At 42.4% G+C, this 21,066-nt stretch overlaps 1 protein-coding gene across 3 annotated transcripts in view; it reads left to right on the forward strand.

Moving 5' to 3' along the window:
- The window catches only part of myt1b (myelin transcription factor 1b), a 63,118-nt gene that overhangs the window by 33,075 nt on the left and 8,977 nt on the right, over positions 1–21,066 (forward strand). The window contains exons 1-9 of one of the 3 annotated variants that reach the window (XM_036532597.1): positions 4,330–4,402; positions 10,231–10,331; positions 13,392–13,446; positions 14,514–14,544; positions 16,970–17,241; positions 17,451–18,494; positions 19,329–19,463; positions 20,081–20,171; positions 20,439–20,558. In XM_036532597.1, coding sequence (XP_036388490.1) covers positions 13,392–13,446; positions 14,514–14,544; positions 16,970–17,241; positions 17,451–18,494; positions 19,329–19,463; positions 20,081–20,171; positions 20,439–20,558 — 1,748 coding nt within the window. In that variant the 5' untranslated portion in view covers positions 4,330–4,402; positions 10,231–10,331. Of the gene's footprint in view, positions 1–4,329; positions 4,403–9,300; positions 9,368–10,230; positions 10,332–13,391; positions 13,447–14,513; positions 14,545–16,969; positions 17,242–17,450; positions 18,495–19,328; positions 19,464–20,080; positions 20,172–20,438; positions 20,559–21,066 lie in introns of those variants that run through there. The other 2 variants (XM_036532598.1, XM_036532596.1) reach the window with 2 other exon arrangements.

Below are 21,066 nucleotides of genomic sequence, written 5' to 3' on the forward strand. Positions count from 1 at the left end.
TCAGTGTAATCATTTTAGAAGCATTGCTTACAGTATATGTACATTTGGAAAACATTCCATATTCGTCTTATATTGCCAGGAATGTGTGTTTTTAAGTTCTAAACATGTTCATCTGTCTATGCAAAAATGCATATGTAAAATAAATCTTAAATTTCAATTTTTTCCTGATTTGTTGCAATATTGTTCACTTATATTTGTCATTCTTTTCATTTTTGTTATTTTTTTAAACCACAATGACATTACAATTCAATGAAAACTGTTTGGTAATTGAATGGATGTGTTGAAATGTTATGTGAGGTAAAATAAACTGTGCCAAAATTTTCCAAAATGAATTGCATATACTAGTCTTACATATACATATGTATTTTTCCTTTTCTTGTTCATTTTAAACTAAAGCCTTCTTCCATTTATTTTAATAATATTTTGTCAGGAAAAAAAATGTTAAATTAAGGCATTATGCGGCATGTGAAAACAGTTCACAAAAGTTTGATTGAAAGAAACAAGAGTTACTTCGTCTTGGTCCCTGACTTGTGGAAGACACCACATGTCTTTTGTGTTCGTATTCAATGGCCATTGTTATTAAAAGTTTAGGGAATGCGTGACCGTGATTGGCTAAAGGGGTTGGCTGCATTGAGTTACAATTACCTGCTCGACTGCCTCTGATTGGTTTGGCGGAGAACAGCAGCTACCCCCGACGCCCCCAGCCCCCCCCGGACTGATAAGTTGTATTCTCCTGGCTGCAACTTTTTCAAGAATTAAGTTAACTTCTCCGTACTTGATGGTCGTGCCGCGGGGAAGAAAAGCTGCAAACATGAAGCTGTGTGGAACTTTTCTCGGTTAGTACAAGCTCTTTTCCATACTCCGTCATCCTTGCTTTCCGGCGCAGTGACGACTTTAACGTGAAAACACTGTTTAGAACATATGTTTAAGTAGAGAAACAAGAGCTATGATTTGTTTAAGAGTTTAAGGAAGGATACAGTATAGTTTTCTTACCATTTTTTTTGAAAACAAGGTTTTCAACTGTTTTAAGCAGTAGTCTATTAACAATTATGCTATGTCAAATTGATTGTATAGGTAGTATAGATATGTATAGATAGTCTAAACTTTTAATGATGTTTGTCTCTTTGTTGCTAGAAAGTTTTTTTTTTTTTTGGAAATCTCAAAACTGTGTGCTATCTATATTTTGCGTATTACATTGTGATGTGTGACAGTTTAAAAAATTTAAACTTTTGACCAATCATACATTTTATGAAAATGTACTATATTGTATCACAATCAAGAATAACATACAGATAATCAAACTTGTTGATAAGTGCAAACCGCCATTCTCTTCTACATTTTATTTTTTGCCCCTAAATGAAAAAGTGTAAAAGGGTAAAACTGTTTTCGTCGGAGTGAAACAGACATCCAAACTAATATGACTAACCGTTCTTTGAACGTCACGCGACAAGTGTGCGTTTTAGTGTATGCTTGCTGGCTTACTTCTATAGCAACGCCTTCATTTCAGAACTGTTTGTAACTTACAGCTTTGCTGTTATAACACTCGAGTGACCTCTTCCGAGGGTTATATCGTATCATTCATTATACTCAAAAGTGAATACACAAAGGAAAGTTTGTTTTCTCCACTGGGATCTGTGGCCTCGCACTGTGGGGACAATGCCGGCCCGCGGGCTTATTAAAAGTTTTTTTTTTCTTTCTTTTTTTTTGTCTGTCAGCTTGGTCCATCTGTCGAGGGACTTCGCAAGGCTGGGCTTCCCTACTATGGCCGCTCAGCTGGCAGCATATGCAATATTTATATAGACTGAGGGCCGTCATAATATAGCCACATCACTAATTGTAGTCTGCGGCGACGGGGCTATCCATCTGCATCGAGGCTTTAAGAATTGGCTCAGGAAAAAAAGTATCCCAGCTGGTAACCGTAGAAGCGCAGACTCATTAAATATGCAAAAACTTCAGAGTTGCTCTCCGAAACTGCTGACCAGTTTGGATAGTGTCTTTCGACTGATGGTAGCAGAATGAGGTTCGGTATTGGCCTCATAAGTGACTTAGACCTATATTGAGGTTGTCCTTAGGTAACTGTAATATTTTTCTGCTTGTTTATTCATGTAAACACAGTCGCGTGCGCATACGCACAAATTGTTGCAGTAATAATGTAGGCCTACTGATATCGTAGTAGTAGTAATTGTTGTTGTTGAAGTTTGTTGTGTTTGTCTTATTTAAAAATAAGTACCATGCACAGAAGCGTCGTTGATATGGTTCCATTGTAGTTTTACACAGTTATGTATACTGTTAAACATGTGTGATTTCTGCTTCATTTTAAAGTGCTTTGATGTTTTAAAACACTTTTGCCCTAAAGTTTGAGTAAGGAATCATATCATTATTATTATTACTTTGTATTATTCTCTGCACCTAGCAGCCTCAGTACGGTTGTCACAGATTACAAACCTGAAAGCCAAGGACTCAAGCAGTCGGCACACTAGCGGCACTGCTACGCGGATCAAGGTGCTGTCCGTGGTACTGAATAGCGAATTTGAGGGCGCTGTCTCCGGTCCTGAAGTAACAATTGACTCGAAAAGCATCACATTTCAACTGCTCCGCGCCTGTGTGTTTACGGAGCATACCGGCAGCACTTTAGGTAGTTTTTATCTTAGTGCTGTGCTTAAACAACGTTATGCTCTCCATTTTACACCTGCTTCCTTTTATCTCTTCCGAGCGCGTTTTTGTAGCAGGCGGCCTGATTCGTTTGTTTTGCCCCTTTGTTTACTCGATTGTGGCTCCGTGTATGGAGCCTTGCGCTACGTTGCAAGTGAAATCATACTGATGCGGCGTGGACACCAGTGATTGATTTCAGCTTGAATGCATAACAATGGGAGCGCAAAAAACGCCTGCTGCAAGGAGATAAGAATTTAATAGAATTTCTGAAAGGCGAAGGTTGGCTTTTGAATATTCTCTGCATGCACAGTGTGGAGGCACGAGATAAAGGATGGCATTTGTGGAAAATATTCTCAAATGGCTTGTAATGAATGGTTGTCATTTTCACTAATGGTTACCAAACAACAAAGGAAATGATGCTATGTGCAACATTTGAGAGTAATTCAAAGTTTCATTAATATTTATTTATTTATTTTCTTACTTATTTGTGAGCTAGTGAAACTAAGTTATATATGCAAGTAACAATCACGCAATCCCTCTTTCATGTTGGCCTGTGTATAACTTATAGACAGTCATTGGGGAGTTGTTGGCTGTTCAGGGACATTTGGCGATTATTTTACAATATGAGCCTGAGAAAATAGTTTATTTTTTGTGGTTCCATCTGACGCAAAATACGCAATTGAGAAAACACCTTCACTTCACGTGGAATGAGTTGAGGCAGCGGGATGTTAGAAGAATGCATTTTCCTCGATACACGTTTTAAATACATGTACAGATTATTTTCATGCTTATGTCAAGGAGTATTTCTCTTTTGTATCTATGTTGAAGAGACATTTATATATGTATATCTTGTCGAACGACAGGAACTTCACTGTATATTTGTGGCTCATAACAAAACAGTTTCCACGTTTAATTATTGTCCCTCCCTACAGTATTAGGAGATTTTCGTTTCTTTGTTGCTCAAACACTCTTCCAGTAACAGAAACCATACGACTACGCAATCAAATGCGGTCATCTCGCGCTATACCTGCTAACTTGGAGTACACATCAATTCCCTGCTCAGGAGAGTGTCCATTGTGTGAATTATTGGACGGTACCATTTCCAAGGAATTGCAGGGGGAGGGTTCAAATGACAGTAGTGGCATATTCAAGCTCTTGTGTTAGGAGATGGATGTTATTAAACATTAATCACTTTGTGTAAATTAAGCACTTGTGCTGTTCGTTGCACCTACCAAATCAGGCAAGCTAAAAGTATTCTAGTATATGTGGATATATGATTTCCTCCCGTTTGATGTTACGGTCTAACATTAACCATGGTATCACCCTTATAAGTATGCCGTAGAGTGAAAATCATCCGCCCCTGCATACAATCATAAAAATGGAAAACATCTAGGTAGTTGATGTATTTTTACTTGTTTATTTATTTATTTTTCATATATGATTTGAATGTGAAACAATTCAAATTCAAATTACCAAAAGGCTGATGCCATAGTGCTCTATAACATGCATGGACTTCAATAACTCAAAAGCATAAAAACATGCATTTGTGTGTGTGTGTGTGTGTGTGTGAGGGGGGAGAGAGAGAAAGAGAGAGAGAGAGAGAGAGAGAGAGAGTACACACACATGCCCGTTTAATTATTGCGGGGGTACCCAAAGCCCTGCCCATCTGATGTTGTAGGTTTTACTACAGCTTTCCGTGATGTCATGATGCAGGGGGGAGGGAGGGGGGACAATGGCTCATGAGGGAAAGGTAAGTCAATATTACGTTTTCTCGCTGACAAAGGCAAATGAAGCCATGTTTTTTGCTTACAAATAAGTAACATTTAACGCCCCGACTGCGAGATACCCTTCATAGCCTGGAGAAGTGCAAGAAATGCGTTCTGGTATTTATTAATCGACTGGATATCGTTGGATAATTATAACGTTTATTGAAGCAGCAGCTGGGACGTTTAGGAAGAACTACTTTATCCCGAATTGAAGTTATCGAAATTAAGACGAGGAAGACCCTCGTATTTTTCGAAGGAGGGGGTTTCAGGAGGAAATTATTTTCCGCAGGTAATCATTGTCGTAGATTAATGTTCATGTTTATTACGGTATTCGGATTGTGCATTTCAGGGTTCGCAGGTATTTCAATGTGTACTAAACCCTTATTAATCGTGCACTATAGGGTATATGGTCGGGTTGTTCAGGTTTTTCAAAACTGCAAGAGAAAATACTCTTTACAAACACCTAGTGTTGTCGTTTGCTTTCATGGACGCCCGGTTGGTAATCTCTTAAAGACGTACGTACACTCTATTTCAAAGAATAATCATGTAAAACAGTATTCCATAAGCGGTTGGTTGGTTGTCTTTATCATATCAATATACGCAGCTAAAGAGAGGTATCCGCTGGTTTAGTGTTGAAAACGTAATAAACTGTGCTAGATCAAGAGCAGCGGTATGGTCAGAGTCGATGGTCGATTATTTGTGTTTGTTTTTTATTATTTCTGAACATGTAACTGTTAGCGGGTAATATCTTGTTTTCTTTTCGAAAGTTTTGGTAATGATGATAGTGATGTTCATCACTTGATCTATGATGATAAAATACCGTCACACGAAATAGGCTCAATTAATTGCATAGGATAGAATGGGGATGTATTAGCTGATGTAATCTTTCGTTTTGCATACTTAGGCCAGTTTAATTAATGAAGAGTGCGCATGAATGTAGTAAAAAGTAGTGGAGAATTAGTAAACTCGATGTTACACATGCAGTGATGTTTTTGCGCTCTCTGACTCGTATGTGGAGTGAGTTTTGTGAGGTAGTGATGGAAATCTTAAACTAGTGTAATTATCGTGAACTTTTAAGACGCGTATTTTATTCTATATTCTTGGTGCGTTTGTCTCTGTGGTCCTCCTTCCATCTCTCGATGTCTATCCTTATTTGTAAGCACCTACATTAACTATTATTCTGTGTTTTTAAGTTCACGTGTAGAAAAATGCTTCATTGTAAGTTAGCCTCATAATAATAAATCAGAAGTTGTCTCATGCATTTAGCTACTGGTACTATTTCGACTTTGTTATATATAGTTCTTTTTATATATGGTCGAACAATGGACGTAACATAGAGGAGTCTCGGCTTACGGACAGAAAAACGTAGGGGGCGGGGGATCATTGAATTTCCTGCATCGAAAAACAGAATGGAGATGCGCTCTTGAAATGTCAACCATTCTTAGTGTTTTGCGCAGCGTAATCATAAAAACGCATCAACAGACTGAGAGCTGAAGACAGTATAGCACTTAGTGGTACATGCCTTCCCCATCTCTGTCCTCTCCCCTAAATTTGACAGGCACGCCTCGTGGACTCATTTAAAGGAGTAACACTGTACATCTTTGAATGCGCAATTGTCTCTCCCGTATTGTATTGTGTACGTGGACACAGGCCTTTATATCGGAACTGTTCATACAAAGCACACCTGCCTTAAAATGGTGGATGCACAGTCCCACTATTTTGCTGATAAAACGTTACATACAAAATAGTTTACATTACTAACGTTATACGCGGGTGAACTGCCACAGTCGAGGATGAGCAAAACAAATTACCACCACCACTGATTGTAGTAGCAGCGGTAGCAGCACTGTAGTAGTAGTAATAATAGTAAATAAGTGTTTAAAGCCGATTGTTTTCGGATGAACGCAATTTGTTTACATCATCCTTATATATATTTTATGCTCACGAATGTACTGTCGTTTACTGCATCCGCCTTGCTATGAAAAGAAATGGTGCATTTCGTAATAACTTCGATGGTATATCGGTGCATGGAAACGGGGAAGAATTAAATGTGTAATAAAACTCTGTGGACATGAGGGTGTGTTCTGGCCTGTTGTTAACATTACTGGTTGGAATAGCCTATGTCGATTATGGAGGGGGAAAGCGATAATATGTTGCTGTGTAACGTTATTCTCTTTTGACATTTTTTTACTGTGATGTGCTTTTTGCCTTTGGTATTGTTTTGTGTTTGCAAGTGTCAACGTAGCAATCAGCGACTCAGTCATCCCGTTTTATATTTAAAACGACGTTTCTTGAAATGATCGTACGATTATTGCCAGGCAGGCACTTACATGGTGTTTTATAATTGGTACCCTCCTTTTCGTATGTATGCCTGCACAAGTTTAACGCGTTTGGGGGAATGTAGAATTGGAAATTGGGAATTGCCTGTAGTGACGGCATCAGGTGCTATAGGAACGCAGGAGTGAAAAACGCAATAAACCAATCGAATGAAACACCTGGGTCAAATCGTGTCTTCCCTTCTGAGCGTATGAAAACCAGAGTATTTGAAACGTGGGTCAGGGTCGGCCGAGTCATCAATAAGAAGGTGACACCGGAAATAGTCTAGAGGCCTTGAAACCGTAAATCGTATTTTCCAATCGAGCTAAGATATACAAGTATTTGTAAGATCTGAGTCCCGCTCACCCCAATTTTCAGTTTATGAAAGAAAGATTTTGATCGGTGTTAACAGCATCATAGCAATTCTCATTAACTTCGATCTTATTTATAATTTATCAAGCATTGTGGTCTTGATTTTGCTTAGAGGATGATTTGGGAATATTAATTAGGAGGACCCTGTAAGAAATACATTTTTGTGAAAAGCTTTGGGTCTCAGTTATAAAAAAAACTCCAATTAAATACCTGTTAAAATAAACATATAAACAGCAGCGTCAATAGATTTCTTCAAAGCTTCTTCAAGGAGTTGTAACACGTGATGAGGATTTCCCATAACTGTGGTTGCTATGGAGTTTCTCTTCAGATTCCTTTGACTGTCAGAGGAGAGTCCTATACTGTCAAGCATTTTCCTTTCAAAGGCATTTTGTCTCTTTTGACATTATATAGTCTGAGTATTTAATTGAATTAGGTCTTTTACGGTATTATTGGTTTAGCCAGAACCTGGTATACAGTCATTACTCTTTATATAACAAGAAACATAATATGTCACAGGAAGACTTTATAAGGATCTAGTGAGTGTAAGAGTAGGCAGTAAAAGGACAAATACTAATGTTACAATGATAGCATTGTGACAATGAGAATGATGATTCGTTGTAGTAGTCATATTAGTAGTGTCACTTGTATCTGTGAACTGTGTTTGCATGTGGCAGTATTCTTCAGTATGTGATCTTGTTGTTTTTCTCCCAGTCATAATAAGGGCTTTTACACATCATACAGAATTTGGTCCTCTGTTCTCTGCATTCTTTGTCTCTGTTAATCACACAAAGTTACTTTTAAATTCAGTCGAAGTCCCTCTAGAGCGTGCATCTGGGCGACTCATGGATTATTGTAAAGCTATAATTTGCTGCTTAATCTAAACTATGGAATTAATGCTTGTCTTTGCTTAAGTGTCTTGATGTTGACAGAATGCAATAAAGCATGGCTCAGTTCAGGCCGATTTGCAGATGTCCCAGCATCTTTGTTCAGTGCCAGTGTTTAATAGTTTTTTTGCTTTGTCATATATGTCGTCAATGAAGGATTATGGGTGTTTTTTTTCTGCATGGATTAATGAAATTGAAATAAATACCAAATATATAAGATAATTCTTTCCCCTCCGTCCACTATTGAATGAGAAGTTGCACAAATTAATCTTCATTTAAACTCATTACACAACTGCTCTATTAATCAGCATTCATGAATACAGAAAGGCCTAGGACCTTTCTCTTAGAAAAAAATTAAGTAATGGTGGAGAGTCTTTTGAAGTTAAGCTTTGCCTCAACTTTCAAACGCAAATTTAAGATAAAAATAGTGGAAGTGGCTAAGAAAAACACCACCTCACATTTCTTACTGACAAAAACCTGTGGCCAAATTGTTTTTGAAACACCCCCCTCTGTGACAAGGGCAGAAGGAGTGAAAGTTTACAAGGAGCTTGTGAGTTTGTGTGTGTGTTTGTGTGTGTGTGCATTTGGTGGCGTTTTAGGCGGGGGTTGTTTGGGGTCTGGACTGGATCAGGAACCCCCAGGATAAAACTGACACTGCCAAGCTTCTGTTGCCTTTTTGTTCATCAACGCCAGCCAGCTTGGCAAGTTCCCCCCACAAGCATTGCACTGTCTCTTTGAACCATTTCCATTTTACCGCTGTTCAAATCTCTGTAGTGGTGATAGGAGTGGGGCAAGCGTGGGTGGGGGAGGCGTAAATGTATAAATGAATAAATGCATTTTTAAAAATGGAAACGGCACAAGGATGTGCTTCGCTCTTGCCCTGAGCATCTTGCAAGGTCCTTGATGAGAAAGGGAGAGGGGTAGAGAGAGAGAGAGCAAGAGAAACAGAGAGAAAAGGGGGGAGGGAAGGGGAGAGGGGGGATGGATGAAGTGGGAGTTTGTTGGTTTTAATTGCTGAGTGCTAAATGTAGTTGTTTAATTTCTCCACTCGCGTTCCCATCTGCGCGGTGCAGAAGTCAGGGTGGCTGTGACTGCAGGTTGCTGTGTCAGTGCCGAGCGAGAGACAGATGGGGGTTGAGGAAGGGGACTCACTCTCAGGAAATTAAGCAGATTGGAAGAGGAGGAGGAGGAGGAGGAGGTGGAGGTGGGGGGGTGGATGGGACTTGCTGGGTGATCACCCTCCTCTGCGCCTGTCCTGGAAAACTCAAATTTGAGTTCACTGTGTTATCTTGTAAACATAAACACTCAGTGAGGGGGAAAAACAATACTGGCAGGTGCTGTCAGGGAACGAAACCTCATTATTAGGCTCTCACTAAGGTAAGAATTGTTTCTCGTGTATACGACTGAAATTAATTCAGCCTCTTGCAGGTGATTTCTTCGATTTGGTCATCTTTGAATTCGGTTGTGCTTTAAATGCAGTTTGTGTCTGAGTTCTAATGGAAGACATTACTAAAGTACAAGCCCTGTAAAATTACATTCAAATAAAGGAAAACTCAGTGCCGGAAGAATTTTTGAGCCTTTTGCTGAAGGATTTTTAAAAGATTGACAGATGCTTGAGAAAGTGAATTATATTTATATTGCTACAGAGAGATGTGTAAGAAAGGAGTGATTGTGAGCAACACTAAAATAATGGAAGGTAAATTGGATAGAGGAAGTAAACGCAGCTTTGTCCTGTATTCTTGGTATAATTGCCTTTGCGCATGCTTGTTTTGCGGTGCCATTGATTTTAGTTGACATTTTAACTTTGCTACTTAATGGGTTTGGGTTGAAACGTGATGGTGTGATTTTTTTCCACCCAGTTCTCTCATGGTGATACCGAGCAGAGTGAGAGATGGGCTTAGCCATTACTGTGATGAAAAAAACCTGATTTATGGAAGATTCATTATTTACTGACCATTCTCCCCCCATTCTCCCACCTCCCCCTCCCTTTTTCATACCCTTGGAGCCACTAAAGAGACAATAAAAATGCGCAAATTTGATTGATCTTAATGGAAGACGGACGGAGTTCCAGCTGGGACACTTCACCGTGTGCGCGTGCGCTCCCCTGGTTATTGGCGATGCCTGGAGTACGCTACACATGGGGGGGGGGGAGGTTGTCACCCCTTGTGCCCCCCTTATTTCTTAATCTAGATGTGCTTCTGCTGATGCTGTAGCTTGATGTCTGCTTTTCTTTGGGACAGAAAATGAATTTCGAGGCAAGCTGCTGAGTCAGAGGTGGACGAGAGGAGAGAGGATCAGCAGTTGCGAAACGACAAAGAGTCTGCAGAGCCGACGAATCAAAGTAAGTGACACTGCACTTCCTTTCTGCTTTCTGAGCTTTTCCAGGGTGGCCCAGCGGGCGGGGTTGCGTGATGGGGGTGGGGGGGGGGGGGGTGTGGTTAGAAGCTGCCGATTGTGCAGAACGAAGCAGAATCATACTGTACTGTTAGCAGCCAACCCCACCCTTCCCAAAAAATGTGACAAATGGGATCCTCCCTTCTCAGCTTTTTATTTGAAGGAGTTGGTTTAGAGTATTTCCCAACTCAAGAGCTATTAGGTGGAAGCCCTCAAGTTGCTATCATTGTCCCGTTCAGCATAAAATTTTCTCCCACTCTAGCGGTATCACTTGGCTGTTCATTCCGTGCCCTCACCGAGGACACTGGGCTCACCGGGCTTTTTGAATTTTTTTGAATTGAAGGGGGCTCCTTCTTGGCTCCCAGTTTCTATCAGGGCTCATCTGTGTCTGTAAATAATCCACAGGCACAGAGAGCAGCAGCAGTTCTCCTCAACTGTAAAGTTTCCTACCTCCTACTGACACTGAGAGGACACATCAAAAGGAATCGTTTTATTGATTTCTTTTTATTTAGCTTGCGATAGCGCTACTGCCTTTAGAGCATGCCATTGGGTTATTCTGAACGCCGCTTCATTGACCCGTTTCCTCTCTCATGGGGGGTTGGTACATTTGAAAAACCCTCCTTTAAGGGAAAAAAACAACAATATTAACACAGATGTGTGGGAGAAGTATTTTTACTAACCTTAAGAGAGGGAGAAATATTTCTTCCATGTAACATGCCTGCTTTTGCCATTCTGGACCGTTCAAGTTATTTAGATAAGCCCATGGCAAGGCTGGCATGTTGCTATGTGTCGCTGACGTGCCGGTATGCCGTGGTGGATGGGCCCCTAATTGGCAGTCATTGTCCGTAGGTAATTTTCAAAAACGTCAGTCTTTCACTCTCTCTCTCTTACTCCCCGGCTCATGTTGCCCAGTGAATGCGCTATGTTGCTCCTGGTCTCTCTTGTAAAAGTGAAAATGAATAAAAGGCTCATTTATGCACGCGGGGAAGAAGGGTGACCTTCTCTATGAAGTCATTGCCCCCAGCTAGAAATTTACATATAGCTGTCAGAATGCAGAAAGCCTTCCTGCCAGTACGGCGCACAAAGAGGGACATTATTAATAATGTACACGGCAGCCTGCAGGGAAACACAGACCTTCTTGCGCCTGCTTTCCTGTAAAACTGACACTTTCTCCCCTCCTCTTTCAACTGGGAAACGATATGCATTTTTCATTTAAAGAATGTAATTAAAAAACAAAGTAAAGGACATGTTTGACAGGCACTCATTAAATAGATCCTTGAAACATTGCATTAGATGCTTACCTTGTAACTTATCTGAAATCGCTAACTATTCATGCAAAATGAATGAAGCTGGGTTTTATCAGTTGAGTTCAAATTTGCTTACCTTTGTAAAGGCTTCTTCAAAGCAATGGTGAAGTATCATGCTGTCAAGAATCAAAATGAATGTGAAATAAACAGAGTAGAAATATATGCAGGCTATTAATGACCAATAACCATTTTGTAAAAGATGCTTGCAAGAGCATAGAATAATGGCACCTGGTTTGTATTTTGTTACTTTTGAATGTGCAAATTCAAATGATTTAAATTAGACCACATGCAGCTTCCTAGCTGCGTTTATAAAACCGAGTTCAATGGCCTGTGCTGGTTATTTGATCCCTGCAACTTTTCACTCTGCAAACTATGAACTAAGAGAGTGAGACTGCTCCCATTAAAGCCCCTTGGTCGAGTACACAAAGCCGGCTTGTTGTGCACATGAACATTCATCTAGATGGATCAAAAGTGCGGTTTGAAAGGAGCTCTTGCCTGCACCTGTACGCCCCAGTCACTCAGTGCCGGCCCGGGCACACTGCACTTTTCATCCTCCGTTCCCCTTTTAAAATAATTTATCAGCAGGAAGTGGCAATTGCCAGAGACTGTGTTTAAATCAACTATATCCCTGCCAACTTCAGCACAGCCCGGAACAAAGCCTCTAAGTGCAGGGCTCGCGATAAACGTGGAGCCCCTAGTAATCAAAACTAATAGCCTCATTGTGGCAAAGCATCCGATAGCTGAGAGAGTGGTATATTTAAAAAGCTCAGTAAATGGAATGGAGGCGTTGGGGTGACACCTGCTCTTTTGTGCCTGAGTGCAGACCACGGGTGTGCCGGGACCAGCATGCTGGAAGTGAGGAGTTACAGTGATTGTACGTGTGTGCGTGTGTGTGCGCGCATGCGCGTTTTTATGTGTGTGTGTGTGTGTGTGTGTGTGTATTTTATTATTATTATCATTATTTCCATCATTGCAAAGCCACAGCCTTAAAATGGGCACCGCTTGCGACAGAACGTGCGGCGTTCGTGTGGCGTCCAATCACATTGATTGTTCAGGTGCAGTAAATTACAGGACGAGGGGGAGGATTAAAGTACAGCACAAACACTGTGGTGCTGAGATTAATAGCGGCTCATTCCGCTTTCATTTTCACCACTGTAATCTTTCAACGGTTCCTTTGTGGTTTCCCACCCGTCCGAATGGTTTAAGTGTGTCGGAGCTCCATCTAGGTCCTTTGTGCGATGGCTGCTTGTTGTTGTTGTTTTTATCCCGCGCTCTCTCAATACAAAATGGGGGATGAAAGCGAATGGGTTTTGCACTGATGGTTAGGTTAAACAGGGCATGCAGCAAGGAGAGAAAATATTGCAAGTGAAATGGCTGAAGAAAAGACAGATGCAATATATGTTGTATTTGAATGCGTGTGGTTGTGTGTGTGTGTGTGTGTGTGTGTGTGTGTGTGTGTGAGAGTTCTTGTATTTGTTTGTGTTTATGTGTGTGTGAGAAAGAGAGAGAGAGAAAGAACATACTGTTGGAAGGCGTTATTGTTAAACTTCTTATTCAAATATGTCATTCCAATTTAGTATTTGTAATTGAAGTCAGCAGAGAGGATAAGAATGAGAGTGTGCTCATGTTTGCGGGTGTGCACATGTGCTTCCCCTAAGAGTGATCCCCTGACCTTCCCTGTCTGCTCTGCTTTGGGATAGATGAGCCTAGACAGTGATGAGAAGAGAACACGAACGAGATCCAAGGGAACTAGAGGTGAGTGTGCTGCGGAAGGGCTTCTTCTCCCTCGCTGGGGGGCACATGCCAGTAAAAAGGTGCTCGACAGCAGCTCTTTCTAAACATCAACAATCATCACTTCTGCCTCTCAGCTTTGTTCCTTTTTTGCATGGTAGATTCAGCTCTTTTCAAAATGCCCAGTAAGACTGCAACTGCAGAATGTCCAACTGCAAATGGGTCAGAGATTAAATGTATTTCAAGTTACAAAAAAACAAAAGAAAAAATAACAAAGAAAAAAAAAACGTTTTTGCGGTTTGTTCTAGGATCATGGCGAGGAAAAATGTTGAAACTACTCAAAAGAGAATTTCAGTTTTCCAAACAAGGGACAATGCTGCATGACAGGAACAACCTTTCAGGCATGACACAGGCTTTTAATTATTGGTGCTCATGTATCATCTATGTACCATATACCTTCTGTGTGTCCCCATTGTCATATTCTTGATCATAATATCCATCAGTGTATCCTGACATGCATTATTGTCCTGACTATGTTTGACCTTAACACAATGCTATAATTTTATAACTACCTTAATACTACTTACTTCTAAAAGTGCATGGTTTTTGGTGATTATATTTTACTGTGTTACAAATAACTTTCCAAACACCAAACAAGTGAAATGAAACCTTTTCAGCTTCAAAGTTATGCCTTTAATCTATTAATTACATGGCCCTTGCTGTCAGAGTATACTCAATAAGCTTTTGTATTTTCATGTATGAAGTAGACTTTGACTTCAGTGAGTGCAGTGTGTTTTCACCAATGAGTGCAATTTCCTTTTTAATTTCATTCTTGTCATCAGAAAAACTGAATTGAAACAATTAATCATGTTCTGATGCAGTTCAGTAGTCCAAACATAATTGTTTTCCTCTTGATTTAGTGTGGTTTCGCTGATTCCGCTGTGCCTGCTTAACCCTATCGATTTAGTTCACGTGTGTGTCTACGAATGTTACAGTGTTTGGGATTTGCATGCATTTGTGACTTGCAGAGCATTTGTTAAGAATACAGCATTTATTGTTTCTCCCTTTTTTTCTTTTTCTCTGTCCTCCAGTACCTGCAGAATCTGTAGGACAAGAGTTAAGGTAAGAAAATGACCGACTGTTTTCATGAACACCATGCTGACAGTTTTATATGTGTGCAAAATCTAGCTCTCTTGTGATGAAGGCCTGACTGGGCTGAGTCATCAGCATGATCCTTTTAACTGATCTCTTCAAAGGCATTGAAAAACACAAATTAAAAATCAGTGTTGTAAGTCCAGATGATTTAAATCCTCTACTGAAGCGCTGCATTTTGGCTGTTTTAGAAGCATATTTTTGGGGGTAGTGTTTAACCAGTGCTGAGCCCACAATCTATACACCCCCAGTCTCTTGAAGTGCCTACCTCCTTTCCTCAGCTGTGTATGTAGGTCACACAATACTTTAAAAGCCAGTTTGTACAGTTGAGAAAAATGTAACAAATGCACTGCTGCTTTCTACTTCCTTTTCCAGAGGCTAATATATTCTGTAGAGTTGTTGATACTGCTGTTATAAGGCTAAAACTAATTTAAAACAACAAATCCGAGCATGAGACGTGCATAAATGTTTAAATTATAGTAATTTTAGTTCATTAATTAATTGGACAGCTAATTACCTCTTTCCTGCCTATGAAGAAGTAATAAGCAGTCAACTCACGCATTGATTATTTGTTTGATGACAGTTAATAGCAAGGCATTGCTATCAAGCTCTCTGTCATGGGCTCAGTGTTTTTTTGCCTGAGGGCAGCGAGTGTTGTGGGTGTAATCAGACAGAGGAGGTTGCATGAAGGCGGAATGGAACTGGTCCCTATCACCACTCTCCCAGAGAAAACGCAAAGCCCCCCGATTCAGTCCTTCTATTGAGCACGCAGCCCTCAGAGTAGATGGAATAATCCATTCTCGAGCATTTCCATTTCCTCTCGCAGAGAGCAGGTCGCAGGTAACAATCACTCAAAGCTTCATTGGCGCACAGGCCTGCCTGGTGGCCTCTGTTGTAAAAAAGCAAACGGCTCCTCCCCAGGAAAAAAAAAAAAAGACGCTCACCTTCTGCATGAGTTGTTTCAGCCGGCTGCGGATTGGTATCGATTGCTCTTTTGTTCGTGTTTGAAGTTGCTGCAAAGAGGTTGCGGCGATAGCCATCATTCTTCATGAATATCTACAACTGCACTTGCTGTGACACGGTTGCGTTTGTTTTCACAAACCCCATCACTTCTGATCCTGCAGTCATTTTCTGACTAATTCCTCGTTTGTCATGCCTCACCTCACAGCGAGGATCAACATTCAGCATTCACACCTCGGGGCATTCGAGTGGGCGCGCTGTCAAATTTAAAATGCTAATGTAGCCTGTAATAAATAAAAGTAATAATATTGATTAAAATAATAATGGCAAATGCTAAGAGAAGTTAATGAGAAGTCACATTAGCAATCCAAGGGGTTCAGGACATTTGACATGTGACATGCGGAGACAGCAGCAGTGTAAATTCCTTAGGTTTCGACAGCAGTCGAAGTTAGAAGAGTGGGGACAGTGGTTGAAACCAGCCACTCTGGAGCCTTTTTTGCTACTACATGCTAGGGCAAGTGTGATTGACAATTGTTCATTTTTATTTCATGAATTATTTTGTTCCATATTTTTTAACATCCCCCCCCCTTTGTTGTGTTTGTGTGCTGGAGTGTATGCGTATGTTTGCATGCATGTGTGCATGTGTGTGCGTGTGTGTGTGTACATCTGCTGGGTTTCCTCTGGGTCAGTGTATCCAAGACACCTTCTGTGCTCCCCAGTGGGGGAAGAAAAGTACTAATAGAAACTAATTTGAACCAATTTATCTCTGACTTCATTCAGCTGCCCAACCCCGGGATGCAATGGCTCAGGCCATATCAGTGGAAAATATGCAAGACACAGAAGGTAGGGCAGAATGACAAACCCAAGCAACCGTGGCTCTTCGATGTAGAATAGTGCAGAGGTTGGGGCAGCAGACAAAGCCAAAGTGTCCCAAACTATCACCTCCAGTCAGCTGCACAGCAGAGTGTGTCACTGGCCAGGAGGCAATGCATTGAAACGTGTCACAGGCTTATTACATCATGATATTTTTACATGTTTGTGTTTATTATAGAACCAATTTTAGATTCACCACATTATAGATTTCCTCCCCCCCACTCCTCTCGTTTCTGGGTGAGGGATTCATTGAATTCAGCCCTCCACTGCCTTTTTTCTTAATTAAACTTTCCAGTCAATTGGATATTATTATGTGCGTGGTAACATATCGCTCCCTGTTGAGTTGACACTCAGCATCTATCCATTATTCACATCAAATCCCCTGTCATTTACTCATGAATGGGCACATTATTGTTTATTTTGTTATTGTATTGCTTAGCCGCGGTCAATGTGCCAGATGAACGGTCTGTTGCTGTGGAGCTGTGACGGAACTGAAGCGCCGCGCTTCCTCGTGTTCCGTCTGCTGTACCCTCTCCTCTTTAACTCCCCGCTCTACACGCAGTGCACTGAGCTGCCCCTTGGCCAGGAAGAGGAAACTCCAGGAAGCGGAGACAGAGCAGGAGCAGCCCCCCTCCAAGAGGAAGTCCCACCCCCTGAAGCTGGCCCTGGATGAGGGCTACAATGTGGACAGCGACGGCAGCAGCGAGGAGGCGGAGGCCAAGGAGGACTCTGGGGCGGAGGAGTCAGAGGAGGCCCAGGAGGAGCAGCAGGAGGAGGTGACGGAGAAGAAAGAGAAGAGCAGAGAGACACAGAACACACCTGAGCCTGCAGATGGTACGGCATCAGACAGAAGCAGTCATCATACTTACAAGGAGTTCACAAGTCATCACAGTGATGATGATGATAATGATGATGATGATAAACAGCTGAAATCCTAATTTTGTCTGACACAGCCTGACCTGCTTCTAAATAACATAATTTCAATGATATGCTACATTGCGAATAGACATGTTTATATTACTCCTCTTTGTTTTCCTCTGCAGAAGAATGTGTGGTAGTGGAGGCAGCAAGCACTGGAAAATCTAAAGAGGGTGAGCAGTTAACCAAAGCCGTGTCCATTGCTGGGGCTCAGAAGGAGGACTATTCCAGCTACCATGAGATGGTGGCCAGCTCCCTGCTTAACCTTGGCCAGATCGCCCAGAGCCGCAGCCCAGCAGAGGCCACGCCCGTCCAGCGACAAGTTGCTATGGACACAGTGACGGAAAGTTTGGAGACAGCAGAGCATGATATCATGGAGGAGCAGGCTGATGGGGAGGAAGAGGAGGATGAAGATGACGAGGTCGAAAGCGTGGGAGAAGTGAAGAAGCAAACAATAGCAGTGCAGCAGCCTGCAGGGGACAGGGCAGAAGACCGAGCCGCTGAGGACGAGGAAGACGAAGAAGAGGAAGATGATGAGGAAGAGGAGGAAGAGAAGCAGTGCATGAGCCAGAAGGACAACTCGGACCACCAGTACTTCAGTGGGGAGTTTCAGAAGCTGCAAGCCACGGACGCGGCGGAGGAGGAACCAGCCCCAGTGAGGCGACGTGAGGAGTCCCCGGAGGAAGACGAGGAGGAAGACGATGATGACGACGAGGAAGAGGGAGCCTGCGCCGCACCCACCACCTCAAGCGAGACCACCGCTGGCACCCCAGCTCAGGGATCAGACACCGAGACACAGAGCGAGGGGCACGGGCCCCTGCCCCAGGAGGACTACGCTTCCCAGAAGGCCACAGCGTCCGTCGTCATCGAGGTGCGGTCGGAGGAGTCGGAGAAAGAGGACGATGAGGAGGACGAAGAGGGAGATGACGAGGAGGAGGACGAGGATGACGACAGCCTCTCGCAGAAGTCAGCAGTGACGGATGAGTCAGAAATGTATGACATGACACGGGGCAACCTGGGGCTGCTGGAGCAGGCCATCGCTCTCAAGGCCGAGCAGGTGAAAGGCCCGCGTGAGGTTGGCCGTGCCCATGACCACCTCAGGTATTTTACCATGGAGGACCGCCCTGGAAAGCCCATCGACACAATTCGCAAGGGCTACTTCAGCAAAGGTAGGACGTATAAAAATCAGCAAAAATTACAAATATTTTTTGAAGGTATATACAAATGAGCCTTTTTTGTTAAGCACTTTGCTAAGTGTAAAGGATCAGATGGATTGGTTCATAAAGATAAACTGATAAGGCAATTAGTGATTGCATAAGGAGGTACTTAGAGAGAGAGAGAGTGATGTGACATAATTAGATTGATTCCTTGTTTGTTTGTTTATGCTATTACCTGCCTCCTCTGTGCTGGCTTGGTGCCCACTCTCCCTCCTGCTCACTCATGTGGGTGCAATGAAGGGAGTCCTTTCCTGCAGTGTAGTAGCTCGCACTCTGCCCAGTTTTAATTAGAAGGTGCATGTCTCGTTAACATTCAATTTGCAGGCCACTGAAGCGCCACATCTCTCTGTCTCGGTCTCTCTCTCTCTCTCTCTCTCTCACACTTTCCCTGTCCCTTGTGTAGATCCATGTAGAGGTGCTTTTCCAAGCATATATGAGCATGAGTAGGACTCTGAGCACATAATGAGGGCCATTTTTTTGTTCCAATAAGCCCAACGTGGCCACAGGCTTTCCATCTTCTTGCCGGTGATAATCAGCCCATATTAAAATCATGGCATATAATCATATATAATGACAATAATTACAATAATAAATTTGCCTGCACTATAAGTCTTTTTTTGATAGCAGGCAAGGTAGTTGAGAGGTGAATTACCACAAAGTAGGCAGTTGCAAGTGTGTGTGTGTGTGTGTGTGTGTTGCCAGTTGTGTTTTCCCAGTTGTGCCATTCGATAGGTTACTTTCCCGCATGGACTAACAGATGTTGTTCCCCCAACACCTCTCCCACAGAGAGTTCCAGGCCAGAGAAACGGGAGATCAAATGTCCAACGCCAGGGTGTGATGGGACGGGTCACGTGACGGGGTTGTACCCCCACCACCGCAGTCTGTCCGGCTGCCCGCACAAGGACAGGATCCCTCCAGAGAGTGAGTGCTGCCCCAGCCTGCTTATCTCACAGAATGAGTGCCGCTGCCCCAGTCTCTACTCCTCCACAAATAAAAAATGACAAATCCAGTGCAGATAGCCGCCTCTGTTTTTCAGGAGTGGGGGGTGGAGGGGCAGTCCATGTTTTCATTCAATTCCAGCGCAGTCGCTCCTTGTCATGGTAGCTGCTGGCTGATCCCTGTGGGAAAGATGGTTTATTGGTACAGAGTTTTCCATCAGGAATCAGTTTATATCTATCAAAAAGAGTTTCTCTCCAGTAATTTCGAAGAGACTAGTCATTTTCTTTTTTTGTAAATTCAACCGTGGAACCATATATCACATAGCTCCATAGTGACAAAACTCATTCCAGAATGTCTAGTTTTCAGATTTCATATACTGCTGTGGCTCATACAATCTAAGCCAGTGGTTTTCAAATATTTTCCCCAGAGACTTACATAACACTGACCATAATTAACCATGGACCCAATAGATCTCATTTGGCATAACTAATAATAAACAATAAGGCACACCAGGATCATTTTTACTGTGTGATCTCTACAGCCTGCACTTTTCATGGTCTAAAAGGTCTTTTTTTTTCGCTTGATATCCGCTTGTCCAGTCCTGGCCATGCACGAAAATGTGCTGAAGTGTCCGACACCTGGCTGCACGGGACAGGGTCATGTCAACAGCAACCGCAACACACACAGAAGGTAAGTCTCTCCTCCCTTTTATATAAATGTACTTGTATCTATGTCATTAGGGCCCTGTTGGGGATGGTATAGTCCACACACACATTGCAAGTGCATGGAGTAGTTATGCAAACACTCGCACAACAAAATATAATGTTGCATATTTTATTGGAATGGCAACCTTTTGCCACAGAAACACTACTTGTTCAATAACAGCGACCGCATTTCCCTGCTCTGCTCCTCCCTTCGCTCTTGCCTGACGTGGGTGTTTGTTATTGTTCTTCCCAGTTTGTCAGGATGCCCCATTGCAGCAGCAGAGAAGCTGTCCAAATCTCACGAAAAGCAACAGCTCGCTCAGCCCATGAACGAGCACCCCAAAGGGAGCCCCAACTCCGACAGAGTTCTCAGGTGGGTGTTTACAGGCTGCTCCACTCCTGCCGGGCGCTCACTGGCACCCAGACTCACGTAGGCTTTAACCATGCAGAATCCTGATACAGTCAAGCAAAAAGCTGTCTCCAAATCCATCTGTCTCCTTCTGTATACATTGCTCGTTCACAAGTATTAGTTTATAACAGGCACTGCAGATACCCTCTGATCATTATATCATCTGACAGTGGACACAGACGATTAGATCAACACATCCACTTGCTACAAGGATCGGTGGATACGAACAGTGGCTGCTTTAAACCGATACCCATGAGCAAGCATGCGTTTTTATCAATCAGATGGATCCAGGAGGCAGTGAGATTGGGCCAGCCCTGCTGCCAATCAGATGGAAATTTCAGAAAGCACTGTGATTGGGGGATTTTACAAAATATATCTATAAATGATCCAAGTATCTGTGCACACTTCTCTGTCCCCCCTCCTCACATCTGCAAGAATCATAATTAATGACTAGACTGGTATAATGCTGAGT

The sequence above is a fragment of the Megalops cyprinoides genome, chromosome 7, assembly GCF_013368585.1.
Source record: "Megalops cyprinoides isolate fMegCyp1 chromosome 7, fMegCyp1.pri, whole genome shotgun sequence".
NCBI classification, from domain to species: domain Eukaryota; kingdom Metazoa; phylum Chordata; class Actinopteri; order Elopiformes; family Megalopidae; genus Megalops; species Megalops cyprinoides.